This window comes from Oncorhynchus nerka, linkage group LG8, assembly GCF_034236695.1.
Source record: "Oncorhynchus nerka isolate Pitt River linkage group LG8, Oner_Uvic_2.0, whole genome shotgun sequence".
Lineage (NCBI taxonomy): Eukaryota > Metazoa > Chordata > Actinopteri > Salmoniformes > Salmonidae > Oncorhynchus > Oncorhynchus nerka.
The window spans coordinates 40137390-40150070 of NC_088403.1; the positions used below are offsets into that span (position 1 = coordinate 40137390).

General features: G+C 44.8%; 2 protein-coding genes across 7 annotated transcripts in view; one reads left to right on the plus strand and one right to left on the minus strand.

Annotated features, from left to right (window-relative positions):
- Window positions 1–2903: 2903 nt before the first annotated feature.
- On the minus strand, window positions 2904–6924 carry ccdc166 (coiled-coil domain containing 166). Of its 6 annotated transcripts, none has more exons than XM_029666405.2 (10): window positions 6767–6813; window positions 6073–6191; window positions 5893–5946; window positions 5166–5220; window positions 4637–4781; window positions 4482–4561; window positions 4090–4211; window positions 3966–4020; window positions 3772–3858; window positions 2904–3675 (listed from the first exon to the last, which is right to left on the minus strand). In XM_029666405.2, the coding sequence occupies exons 2-10, from the start codon at window positions 6180–6182 to the stop codon at window positions 3478–3480; spliced, it is 906 nt and encodes a 301-aa protein (XP_029522265.1). In that variant the 5' UTR covers window positions 6183–6191; window positions 6767–6813; the 3' UTR covers window positions 2904–3477. The 6 variants fall into 6 exon arrangements, with proteins under 6 accessions (XP_029522265.1, XP_029522264.1, XP_029522270.1 ...); XM_029666404.2 differs by lacking the exon at window positions 6767–6813 and adding an exon at window positions 6590–6745; XM_029666410.2 differs by lacking the exon at window positions 6073–6191 and having other exon boundaries at window positions 6767–6924.
- Window positions 6925–6946: 22 nt separating this feature from the next.
- si:dkey-183c6.8 (protein O-GlcNAcase) overlaps window positions 6947–12681 on the plus strand; it is a 62310-nt gene continuing 56575 nt past the window's right edge. Inside the window, exon 1 of the mRNA XM_029666402.2 lies at window positions 6947–7345. Coding sequence (XP_029522262.1) covers window positions 7306–7345 — 40 coding nt within the window. The 5' untranslated portion in view covers window positions 6947–7305. The remainder of the gene's footprint in view (window positions 7346–12681) is intronic.

Consider the following 12681-nt stretch of genomic DNA (forward strand, 5'->3'; position numbering starts at 1 on the left):
GCATCTCGTTAGTCACGGTTCGTTGTTTGTTTCTTTATTTGTTTTGTTCTAAGTTTTCACTTTAATAAATTATGTGGAAACCATATCGCGGTGCAGCTTGGTCCAACCATTATTCTGACCCACGTGACAATTATATTACCAGCATTTTATTCCTAACTGTTCTGCCATAGCTAAGCCCTCGTTTGTACTCAATGGGGGTCAAAAGAAAAGCAGAAGAGATGGGAAGAAGGACAACAGTGGGATTTTCCGCAAGTTAACACAATCGGATTGAACTGAGGAGTGTGTTGTTGCATTCCAGAAGCTGAAGGATGCTCTTCTGAACTGTCATGCTGCTTCACCCTGACTTTGAGAGGCTCTTCATTCTCTTCAGGGACACCTCTTTGGATGGTCTCGAAGCTGTGCTTTGTCAATTGCCCGGAGAAGCAAGTCCCATACAGTACCATTCGTAAGCAGACCCTGAGCAAGTAGCAGAGAAGTTATCCAGTACACAGACTTGCATTTCTAGCACTGAAATGGAGTGTGTGTGAGATATTCCGTCACTGGCTTAAGGGGCAACGAGTTCACTATCTGGACAGATGGTAACAAGTTAACATACATCATGATGAAAGAAACCAAACTGGATGCTTTTGAGCAAACTTTGATCTGAAGTGCATCCCAGGCATCAAGAATACAGTAGCAGATGTTCTGAGCCGCGCAGAGACTGATGAGTGAGTCGTACCAAGAGCACTTTTGCACGAGGCTGTTGGAATGATGATGTCCAAGATGCCTTCTGGTGAGTTTCATAACCCCAGGAGATAACCTCCTTGACCACTGCTAGGCAAGTTTAGTGAAGCGGTCAGTCACCACCAGAACATAAACTGAGTTCTTCTTACGCTCTTCCACTGTCCAAAAATCCAAACACACCAACTCCATGGGAGAGCAGGTATTAATGATCTCTGACGGGGTCTGGCTGCTGGCTCTGGAGTCTTTGTTAGAACTTATCTCTGGCAGCATTGTGCATACTCCTTGATGTCTCTCTCCATTGCAGGCCAGAAAAACACCTGTCTGGCTTGGGCTAGAGTTCTAGCTTGGCCTTGATGTTCTGCAAGGTTGCTTTGAGTCTCAATGCCTCTGGTAAGACGTACTGGAAATATATCCGGTTGTGTGGCTCTCCCTAATGACACGGTACAGATCCCTCTCTTAGGATCAAGCGGTCCCACTGCTTCATTAGTAACAATACTTTGGAAGAAACAGCATATCGGTCACGTCTAGTGGGCTGTTTCTTGTTGAAGATGAAAGAGATAACCCTGTATATCACAGGGTCTTGCAGCTGGAGATCTCAAAATTCCTCATGTTCAGGCAAAGTATCAATATCAGGAGGAAGCAGCTGTTGGATGATGGAACAAAGCTGGATTGTTTGCATCTCAGTTGAGCATTCCCAGTCGGTGCTGACATAGCTATATATCACTTCAGCAGCAGCCACTCAATGTTAGTGATTGCTGTTCAACAGTCTGATGGCCTTGCTTTGATGCACCTGTACTGACCTCGCCTTCTGGATGATAGCGGGGTTGAACAGGCAGTGGCTCAGGTGGTTGTTGTTCTTGATGATCATTTTGGCCTTCCTGTGACATCGGGTGGTGTAGGTGTCATGGAGGGCAGGTTGTTTGACCCCGGTGATGCGTTGTGCAGACCTCACTACCCTCTGGAGAACCTTACAGTTGTGGGCGGAGCAGTTGCCATACCAGGCGGTGATACAGCCCGAGAGGATGCTCTCGATTGTGCATCTGTAGAAGTTTGTGAGGGATTTAGGTGACAAGCCAAATTTCTTCAGCCTCCTGAGGTTGAAAAGGCGCTGTTGCGCCTTCTTCACGATGCTGTCCCGTCGATGTGGATAGGGGGGTGCTCCCTCTGCTGTTTCCTAAAATCCACGATCATCTCCTTTGTTTTGTTGAGGTTATTTTTCTGACGCCACATTCCGAGGGCCCTCACCTCCTCCCTGTAGGCCGTCTCGTCGTTGTTGGTAATCAAGCCTACCACTGTAGTGTCGTCTGCAAACTTGATGATTGAGTTGGAGGCGTGCATGGCCACGCAGTCATGGGTGAACAGAGAGTACAAGGAGAGGGCTGACAATGCACCCTTGTGGGGCCCCAGTGTTGAGGATCAGCGGACTGGAGATGTTTCCTACCCTCACCACCTTGGGGCGTCCTGTCAGAAAGTCCTGGACCCAGTTGCACAGGGCATGGTCGAGACCTAGGGTCTCGAGCTTAATGACGAGTTTGGAGGGTATTATGGTTTTAAATGCTGAGCTGTAGTCGATGAACAGCATTCGTATATAGTTATTCCTCTTGTCCAGATGGGTTAGGGCTGTGTGATTGCGATTGTGTCATCTGTGGACCTATTGGGGCGGTACGCAAATTAGAGTGGGTCTAGGGTGTCAGGTAAGATGGAGGTCATATGATCCTTGACTAGTCTCTCAAAGCACTTCATGATGATGGAGGTGAGGAGTTGGGGTGATAGTCGTTTAGCTCAGTTACCTAAGCTTTCTTGGGAACAGCAAGAATGGTGGCCCTCTTGAAGCATGTGGGAACAGCAGACTGGGATAGCGATTGATTGAATATGTCCGTAAATACACCAGCCAGCTGGTCTGCGCATGCTCTGAGGACGCGGCTAGGAATGCCGTCTGGGCCGGCAGCCGTGCGAAGGTTAACACGTTTAAATGTTTTACTCACGTAGGCTGCGGTGAAGGAGAGCCCACAGGTTCTGGTAGTGGGCCGTGTCGGTGGCACTTTATTGTCCTCAAAGCGAGCAAAGAAGCTGCTTAGTTAGTCAGGTCCTGTCATGTGGATGCATTTTCTTGGCAAAGGAGAAATATTTACAAACAGGGATGTAAACAAATTTGTGCACAATATTTTAGAGAAATAAGCTTTTGTGCTTATGGAAATTTCCGGGATCTTTTATTTCAGCTCATGAAACACGGAACCAACAATTTACATGTTGCCTTCATACACACATATCTATCTATCTATATACATTACCAGTCAAAAGTTTGGACACACCTACTCATTCAAAGGTTTTTTCTACATTGCAGAATAATAGTGAAGACATCAAAACTATGAAATAACACATGTGGAATCATGTAGTAACCAAAAATGTGTTAAACAAATCAAAATATATTCAAAGTAGCCACACTTTGCCTTGATGACAGCTTTGCACTCTTGGCATTCTCTCAGCCAGCATCATGAGGTATTCACCTGGAATGCATTTTAATTAACACGTGTCTTCAAAAGCAATAAGGAATGAAATTCCACAAATTAACTTTTAACAAGGCACACCTGTTAATTGAAATGCATTCCAGGTGACTACCTATTGATGCTGGTTGAGAGAATGCCGAGAGTGTGCAAAGCTGTCATCAAGGCAAAGGGTGGCTACTTTGAAGAATCTCATATATTTTGATTGAACACTTTTTTGGTTACTACATGATTCCATATGTATTATCTCTCAGGTATCTGCTGTGCGGTGGTGTCTTGTGTCTTCTCTCCCACTGTCCACCCCCAGTGGCCGAGTGTGGGACCCTGGTGGGGTCGGCCCCGGGGTGGCTCGGAGGCGCCTCAGCTCCCTGACGTACTCCCTCTCCAGTAGGAGCTGCTGCCTCTGGGCCTGGAGCTGGTCCTGAAGTCCCCTCAGGGAGTGGGCTCTCTGGATCAATCAATCAATCAACCAACCAACCAATGAATCAAACCAATCGATCAATCCATCAATGAATCAATGCATCCATCCATCTTTTGGCTATACCTGGATCAGCTGCTGCAGCTCTTCCCTCAGATGCTGGTTTTCCAGGGACACAGCTCTAGTGTGGGACAGTAGGCAGCGAGATGCCTCCTAGGGGGAGGAGAGGGGGTGGGTATGGAGGTGTGTGTTGGTGTACACATGTTCTTGTGGCTGTGCGTACGCATGCGTGCATGTCTATGCATGTGTGTGTTACTCACCCTATTAGCAGCGAGGGCCAGGGCCTGTATTTTTTGTTTGGCCTGTGCTTCGTACCTATAATAATAAAAAATAATACATTTACAAAGGAATTTACAGTCATGCACACACACTTTTCCCATTTACCTCTCTTTCTCACTGAGGAAGCCAGCCTTCAGGGCCTGCAGGGATTCAGAGTGACGACAGTGCATACTGGTCACCTCCCTCTCTAGCTCTGCTATACGCCCCAGCTGCTGCTGCTGCAAGCTCTGTCACACACACACAATATTAAAGCACACACATGAATAGCCATGTCTATACAGTATACACACACACTCACATATGCATACAGCCATGCAAAGGGTACTAATATAAAATAAGATTATAATAAAATGTGTAATATTAGTAGATCATATATTCTGTACACTAAGTGGTGGTGTGTGAGGAGAGGAAAGGAGAAGTAAGAGGAGATGAGAAGGCAGAGGAGAGAATGAGAAGACGGGTGGGGGGTAGGAGGAAAGGGTGAGGAAGTGTCATACTTTAAATTCTCGGAGCTCAGCAATCTCAATATTTAACAGCGCCAGTTCATTCTCCTTCTCCAGAATCTCCTTCTTCAGCTCTGTTAGGATAGGTTAGATTAGAGTTAGCTTCCTGCTCTCTCCTCATTGGCCCCTGGCACTTCCTGCTGACTCACCATTGGCCTGTTCCTGGTATTTGTCCAGATTCTCCTCCCTCTGTCTCTTCAGGTTCTCCTGCGCCTGGTGGTTTTGGTCGCTAAGGGTGACGATGGCACTCTGACGCTTCTGGGTCCGCTTGGACATGTACGACATGTACTCTTGCTGAGAAGGCGAGAGATGGGGTCAGGAGGAGAGGGATAAGTAATTATATGCATTGTCACTTTACCCCTACCTACATGTACAAATGACCTCAACTAACCTGTACCCCTGCACATTGACGCAGTACCGGTACCTCCTGTATATAGCCTCGTTATTGTCATTTTATTGTGTTACTTTTTAGTTTATTTTATTTAGTAAATATTTTTTAAACTCTATTTCTTGAACTGCATTGTTGGTTAAGGGCTTGTAAAGTAAGAAGCTCACAGTAAGGTCTACACCTGTGGTATTCGGCACGTGACAAATCAAATTTGATTTGATTTTATAGGGAGGGAGATGGGAAAGAGAGAGATGGGGAGAAAGAGAGTGTCAGCCTTTACTGTCACTCACGCTCTCCATGCGAGTCTGGTTGGCCTCATTCTGTAGGAACTCATTCTCACGCCGTCTGGTACAGCAGCCGCAGTTAAGGGGTTCATTGCTATCACATGAACAGGGGTGGGTCAATTCTAATTGACGGCAGTTAATTCAGGAGGTAAAATGAAATTCAAATTCCAATTATTAAAGAAGGGCATTTTTACAATTATTTTCAATGATAACTGAAATGTAGAAGCTATTTATTTCAAAAGTTTTTAATTCAGACTACTTCCTGATTTAAATACTTTCAATTCTAATTGTCCCAAATACTGGAACAGAGGGTAACTATTTTAAAGGCCCCTTCACTTAAACAAAAATGGATGCAGATTAATTAACAGTTTACAATTTAGCGGACTTGTGTGTGTCTGTGACAACTAAATCCTGGCTGTCTACCTGCAGTGTGCAAAGTGAACACTTTGGGAATCGTCCTGGACTGGGACGCCATCTGCCAGACCTTCTGAACAGGTGGTCTTGTGCGGACAACTTCCAGGAATAGTGTTCATTATGTGGCTTCATCAGTGCCTGCTCTAGTGAGGCAGAAACAGACTGCTTGAACTGCATTTGTCTTTATGGCCAAATGCCACATGTTCTGGTTATCATTTGCCCAGTGGGCTTGTATAAATTGGCAGATGTGTTAGAAATGCCTGGGCCGATTTCTGGTTCCACTCTGTCACTGTTGTGAAGTCTGGGATTTAAAGGATACAACTTTTCCACTTTCCTCTTGAGGTTGTTCAAGGTGTCGGTTAGCTTGTCGTACCTGTAGGTTACAGGAAGTGAAGTACAGAGTCACATGATGATAGGCAAGCAGACAGACAGGTAGGCATAGAGAGAGAGAGACAGGCAGATAGGCTAGCAGACAGACAGACAGACAGACATGTCTCACTCTCTCTGTAGCAGAGCCTCACTGTCAGACCCAGGGTGTTCTGAGTCCTCTACTCCTTGTCCAGCTGTATCCTGCTTAAGGGCAGACTCTCCTTTCTTCTTAGGGGGCATTCTAGTTGCCTACACACACACACACGTCATCTATATGGATCATTCTTTGCAGAAACAGTGACATTTGATTGAATGGCATCATCATGTTCCATATCGCTCACCACATCTCACCAGTAGCCTATGTAACGTTAGCCAAGCATGAGTCCACCATACCGCCGCCCACGCTTGTTAACAAACCCGTTACAAGAGAGCACTGGGGCACTGAAAGCGCTGCAAGTTAGCTAGCTAACCACATCAGTAATGATCACTGATCAGACTACACTCAACGCTGGCTGTGCTGTTCGCATTTGTTGGCTCAGCTCTCTTATCAACTTTCCATTGGGTGTAAATATAGCTTTGAATACATCTCTAGTTATAAAGTGTAATTTGATAGCTACAAACGTAGCAAACATCTAGTTATGTCTCACCTTCACGTTTGTTTAAAAGGCTCCCTTGTTGCCAAGACAACTACATAGACAACACATTTCTACAGGGAAGTCACGTTCCCTAAAAATGAAAATAATCAAGGTCGTAAAGACCGCATTTATATAAAAACACGGATCAGTCCGAGCCTGGAGTTACAATGTTACATATGTTCCACTGACCGCATTTGCCCCGCTGCCGAACTTGACCCATCATTACCACGGTTCGGTGATCTGATTTCACATTGCATTACCGTAAAGATCTGCTCAAAAGGGCAACGGACAGACAATCGCTCTACTAATCATGCTTCCAGCGGGCGGCTTTGCCTTGCCTGACAGCCGTTTACTTTGGCAATAAACGTCAACATTTGTATTACATACAGCTCGTTTATATAAATAAAACATATATCCTATAAATAACAAATAGCTCGGCATTTTGAAGATTACACGTTTCATATCGACACAGACGAGGAAATTAGTATCCTCCATTCCTCACACCTTGCATTTGCGTGCAGGAGGTGAGTGCGCCTGTGCGGGGGTTGAGCTAGCTGAGCCAGCCGTGGCGGCACAGATGGAAAGGATGGAAATGGAGAACTACTCCGGCGCCTGACCTGAGACGGTACTAGGAAACGTTGGGTAGGCTAGGCTACTGCTCCGGTCGGTTGGATTGCTGGAGAGAGGCGAGGCGCACGGTGAAAGCAGGGGCGACACAGACAGAAAAGATGGACGGGAGAAGAGAGTTCCTTTGCGGGGTTGTGGAAGGTAAGGACAATGGTCGTCTGGTTATCTGATCTTTTAATGTTCACGGAGTTCATATGAAATACCATGCATAAAAAAAATATATTTTCAGTGTTTGTAAAGCTTTGAAATGTGGTAGCTATTGTAGCCCTATGATCAATCAGACATAACCTCACATTCATCTTTTATTCTCGTCATCTTCATTTTCCCATCATTGGTGTCCCAGTTAGTTTGCCATCTATCAAGCCTGCTACTCCAGTCCTCGAGTATCACCAAAAGCACACATTTTTGTTGTAGCCTCTGACAACAAAAAAACACCTGAGGTGCGTTCAGTTCACTTCAACGTTTGCTACCTTGCAGAGCGGTTTGTACTGACAGACACGTTTATCCAAAACGTTCTTGAACAGACTTTGAGGTACGTTTGCTCCCGTTTGGTGAGTGTGTCTTAAAGCAATGAGTGACGTATTTAAAGGGCAGTGGCCATGCTGACATCCTACCTCAACCCACAAACCAACCCTTCCCAATTTTCAATTGATCATTCAGTACAGCACCTTTTCCATTCAATTGAATGTTCCATAACCTAAAAACTTACTGAACGCAGCCCCGATTCAATTAATTGTGGGCCTAATGTTTATTTGACAAGTTGAATCGGGTGTGCTTGTCCGGGGTTAAAAAGGTGTACTGTTGGGGGTACTTGAGGACTGGAATTTGGAACCACTGAGCTAGTCAGTCAGTCTCTCTCTTGTGTTCTAAGGTGAGAGATAGAGACAATCTGAAAGGAGCATGGAGAAAAACATTGATAGAAAAGATAATGATGTGACTGCACACAGCTGGATCCAGAATACCCCCTACTCACTACTGACCAGAAGCGGTGCATGGGTGAAATCACTGTGGAACCACAGAGATTTAGAACCACAGAGAGTTACTGCAAGTCGCAAAGAAAAACAGGAGCTGCTTCCACTATTCCAGGACCATTTAAATTTCAACATCAATATAATTAATAATAATAATTAATATAACCTCTGCTTTTTAAAAATGTTTTATTTCACCTTTATTTAACCAGGTAGGCTAATTGAGAACAAGTTCTCATTTACAACTGCAACCTGGCCAAGATGAAGCAAAGCGACACAAACAACACAGAGTTACACATGGAATAAACAAACATACAGTCAATAACGCAATAGAAAAAGTCTATATACAGTGGGTGCAAATGAGGTAAGATAAGGGAAGTAAGGCAATAAATAGGCCATAGTGGCGAAATAATTACAATGTAGCAATTAAACACGAGTGAAAGATGTGCAGAAGATAAATGTACAAGTAGAGATACTGGGGTGCAAAGGAGCAAAAAATTAAATAACTAAATAACAGTATGTGGATGAGGTATTTGGATGGGCTATTTACAGATGGGCTAGGTGCAGTGATCTGTGAGCTGCTCTGACAGCTGGTGCTTACAGTTAGTGAGGGAGATATGAGTCTCCAGCTTCAGTGGTTTAAAAATTATATATTTTTTGTCTGGAGCAGTTTGGGTCTAGAGTGTCTCCCCCTTTTGAAGAGGGGGATGACCGTGGCAGATTTCCAATCTTTGGGGATCCCAGACGATACAAAAGTGAGGTTGAACAGGCTAGTAATAGGGGTTGCAACAATTTTGGTGGATCATTTTAGTAAGAGAGGGTCCAGATCCTCTAGCCCGGCTGATTTGTAGTGGTCCAGATTTTGCAGCTCTTTCAGAACATCAGCTTTCTGGATTTGAGTGAAGGAGAAATGGGGAGGCTTGGGCAACTTTCTGTGGGGGGTACAGGGCTGTTGATCGGTGTAGGGGTAGCCAGGTGGAAAGCATGGCCAGCCGTAGAAAAATGTTTATTGAAATTCTCAATTATCGTGGATTTATCGGTGGTGACAGTGTTTCCTAGCCTCAGTGCAGTGGGCAGCTGGGAGGAGGTGCTCTTATTCTCCATGGACTTTACAATGTCCCAGAACGTTTTGGAGTTTGTGCCGCAGGATGCACATTTCTGTTTGAAAAAGCTAGCCTTTGCTTTCCTAACTGCCTGTGTATATTGGTTCCTAACTTCCCTGAAAAGTTGCGAGGAGCTATTTGATGCTAATGCAGTACGCCACAGGATGTGTTTGTGCTGGTCAAGAGCAGTCAGGTCTGGAGTGAACCAAGGGCAATATCTGTTGCTGGTTCTATTTTTTTTTAATGGGGCAAGCTTATTTAACTTCTTATGGCTGGGGGGCTGTATGAGTAGCTTGGATGAATAAGGTGCCCAGACTCTGCCTGCTACTCTGGCCCAGAAGCTAAGATATGCATATTATTAGTAGATTTGGATAGAAAACACTCTGAAGTTTCTAAAACTTTTTGAACGATGTCTGTGAGTATAACAGAACTCTGAAAAAAAAATCCAACCAGGAAGTGGGAAATCTGAGGTTTGTAGTTTTTCAACTCTTTGCCTATCCAAGATGCAGTGTAAATTTGGTCCGATTGCACTTCCTAAGGCTTCCACTAGATGTCAACAGTCTTTAGAACCTTGTTTGAGGCTTCTACTGTGAAGGGGGAGAGAATGAGTGCTGTTTCAACCAGAGGTCTGGCAGTGCCATGAGCTCAGTCTCGCGCACGACCGTGAGAGTTCGCTGCTTTATCGAACAAAACATGCATGTATTGTGTAACATGAAGTCCTATGAGTGTCATCTGATGAAGATCATCAAAGGTTAGTGATTCATTTTATCTCTATTTCTGCTTTTTGTGACCCCTCTCTTTGGCTGGAAAAATGGCTGTTTTTCTGTGACTAGGTGCTGACCTATCATAATTGTTTGGTGTGCTTTCGTCGTAAAGCCTTTTTGAAATTGGACACTGTGGTGGGATTAACAACAAGTTTATCTTTAAAATAGTGTAAAATACTTGTATGTTTGAGGAATTTTAATTATGAGATTTCTGTTGTTTGAATTTGGCGCCCTGCACTTTCACTGGCTGTTGTCATATCGATTCCGTTAACGGGATTTCAGACGTAAGAAGTTTTAAGATGATGAGGAAAGCACTTTTTAAAGAACAATCAGACATCCTCTACTGATGGAATGAGGTCAATATCCTTCCAGGAGACCCGGGCCAGGTCGATTAGAAAGGCCTGCTCACTGAATTGATTTAGGGAGCGTTTGGCAGTGATGAGGGGTGGTCGTTTGACCGCAGACCCATTACGGACGCAAGCAATGAGGCAGTGATTGCTGAGATCCTGGTTGAAGACAGCAGAGGTGTATTTGGAGGGCAGGTTGGTTAGGATGATATCTATGAGGGTGCCCGTGTTTACGGATTTGGGGTTGTACCTGGTAGATTCATTGATAATTTGTGTGAGATTGAGGGCATCAAGCTTAGATTGTAGGATGGCCGGGGTGTTAAGCATGTACCAGTTTAGGTCACCTAACAGCACGAGCTCTGAAGATAGATGGGGGGGGGCAATCAATTCACATATGGTGTCCAGTCCACTTGTTTCTGGAAAGGTGGATTTTTTTTAAAGTAGAAGCTCAAATTTTTTGGGAAACAGACCTGGATGGTAAGACAGAACTCTGCAGGCTATCTCTGCAGTAGATTGCAACTCCGCCCCCTTTGGCAGTTCTATCTTGTCATTTTTTTATGTTGGCCTTCCTAAACCAGGATTCAGACACGGCTAGGACATCCGTGTTGGCAGAGTGTGCTAAAGCAGTAAATAAAACAAATTTAGGGAGGAGGCTTCTTATGTTAACATGCATGAAACCAAGGCTTTTACAGAAGTCAACAAATGAGAGCGCCTGGGGAATGAGAGCGGAGCTAGTCACTGCAGGTCCTGGATTAACCTCTACATCACCAGAGGAGGAGTAGGATAAGGGTACGGCTAAAGGCTATAAGAACCCGTCTTCTAGTACGTTCGGAGCAGAGAGTAAAAGGAGAAGGTTTCTGGGTTTGTTAGAATAGATTCAAGGCATAATGTACAGACAAAGGTATGGTAGGATGTGAATACAGCAGAGGTAAACCTAGGCATTGAGTGACGATGAGAGAGGTATTGTCTCTAGAGACACCATTTGAACCAGGTGAGGTCACTGCATGTGTGGGAGGTGGAACAAAAGGGTTAGCTAAGGCATATTGAGCAGGGCAGGAGGCTCTACAGTGAAATAAGACAATAATCACTAACCAAAACAGCAATGTACAAGGCATATTGACATTAGGGAGATGCATGCGTAGCCAAGTGATCGTAGGGTCCAGTGAGTAGCTAGGTGACCTGGAGGCACGGTGATTCGGACAGCTAGCAGATGGGCATTCAGGGGATGTTGCGATGGAGGAGGCTATTGAAGAAAAAAATCTTGGGCGGATTACGTCGGTAGTCCAGTCATGATGAATCGGCGGGGCTCCATTTCAGCAATGAAAGGGGTCCAGGCCAATTGGCAAAATAGGTATTGTGGCCCAAGGAGTGGCTGATGGACCTCTTCAGCTAGCTGGGAGATGGGCCTAGCATAGGCTAGCTCCAGGCTAATTGGTGCTTGCTTCGGAACAGAGATGTTAGCCAGGAGTAGCCAATCGGATAGCAGCTAGCTAGCTGCAATGATCCAGGTGGAAAGGTTCAGAGCTTGCGGTAGGAATCTGGAGATATGGAGAAGAAGTCCTATGGGTTGAATCGCACTGTGCAGACTGGCAGGAGTTGTCCGGGCTAAAGGTTAGCTGATGACCGCTAGCAGTGGCTAGCTGACTACTAGCTTGTAGCCAGCTAGTTAGCTTCTTTTGGGGGTTCCGGTTCTAAAGTAAAGAAAATAGCAGATCCATACCACATTGGGTTAGGCGGCTTTCAGGAGAGTATGTTGAGGTTATGAAAAATGTGAAGAAAAAATATATAAAAAGATGTATACATGGGACACGACAAAGACGCCTGACTGCTACGCCATCTTGGATTTTGATTAGTCTAATACAGTGATAGCTAAAATATACCAAAAACAATTTAGTCAATCAATGTAAGCTAAATATGATGTGGCTGTCCATGGTTCTGATTTCTGTGTGCGTGCAAGTAGAAAAACATGTTGACTCACCCTACTTGTAGGGAAACACCAATGCCATCCTCCGCTTTTTCATTTTGACCAAACGGTCTATCACTCTGTCATACAGTACAAGCTTATATTTGGTTGTCCTAGGCTACCTGGCTAAAATGCTTGCTAAGCCAACTTCCATTCATGGGCAACATTAGCTAGTTAACATTGGCCTTCTACATATAGCTACATATTGTACGTCCATCCTCTCTGGCCAGCATCACAACAATGTATGAATTAATGGTTGGATCAGAATCTCTGTTATAATCATTGGCCAGTACAGATAAGTCCAAATCCCTATATCCGTCCATGACCAATTT

Bases quoted from the DNA above. Each gene is read 5' to 3' on its own strand.
- ccdc166 (XM_029666405.2), bottom strand. From the start codon at position 6,182: ATGCCCCCTAAGAAGAAAGGAGAGTCTGCCCTTAAGCAGGATACAGCT. The intron at 5,221-5,892 runs GTATCCTTTAAA...CTGCTGTACCAG, and splicing joins AAGAGGAAAGTGGAAAAGTT to ACGGCGTGAGAATGAGTTCC. The intron at 4,212-4,481 runs GTATGACACTTC...TGTGTGTGACAG, and splicing joins CTGAGCTCCGAGAATTTAAA to AGCTTGCAGCAGCAGCAGCT.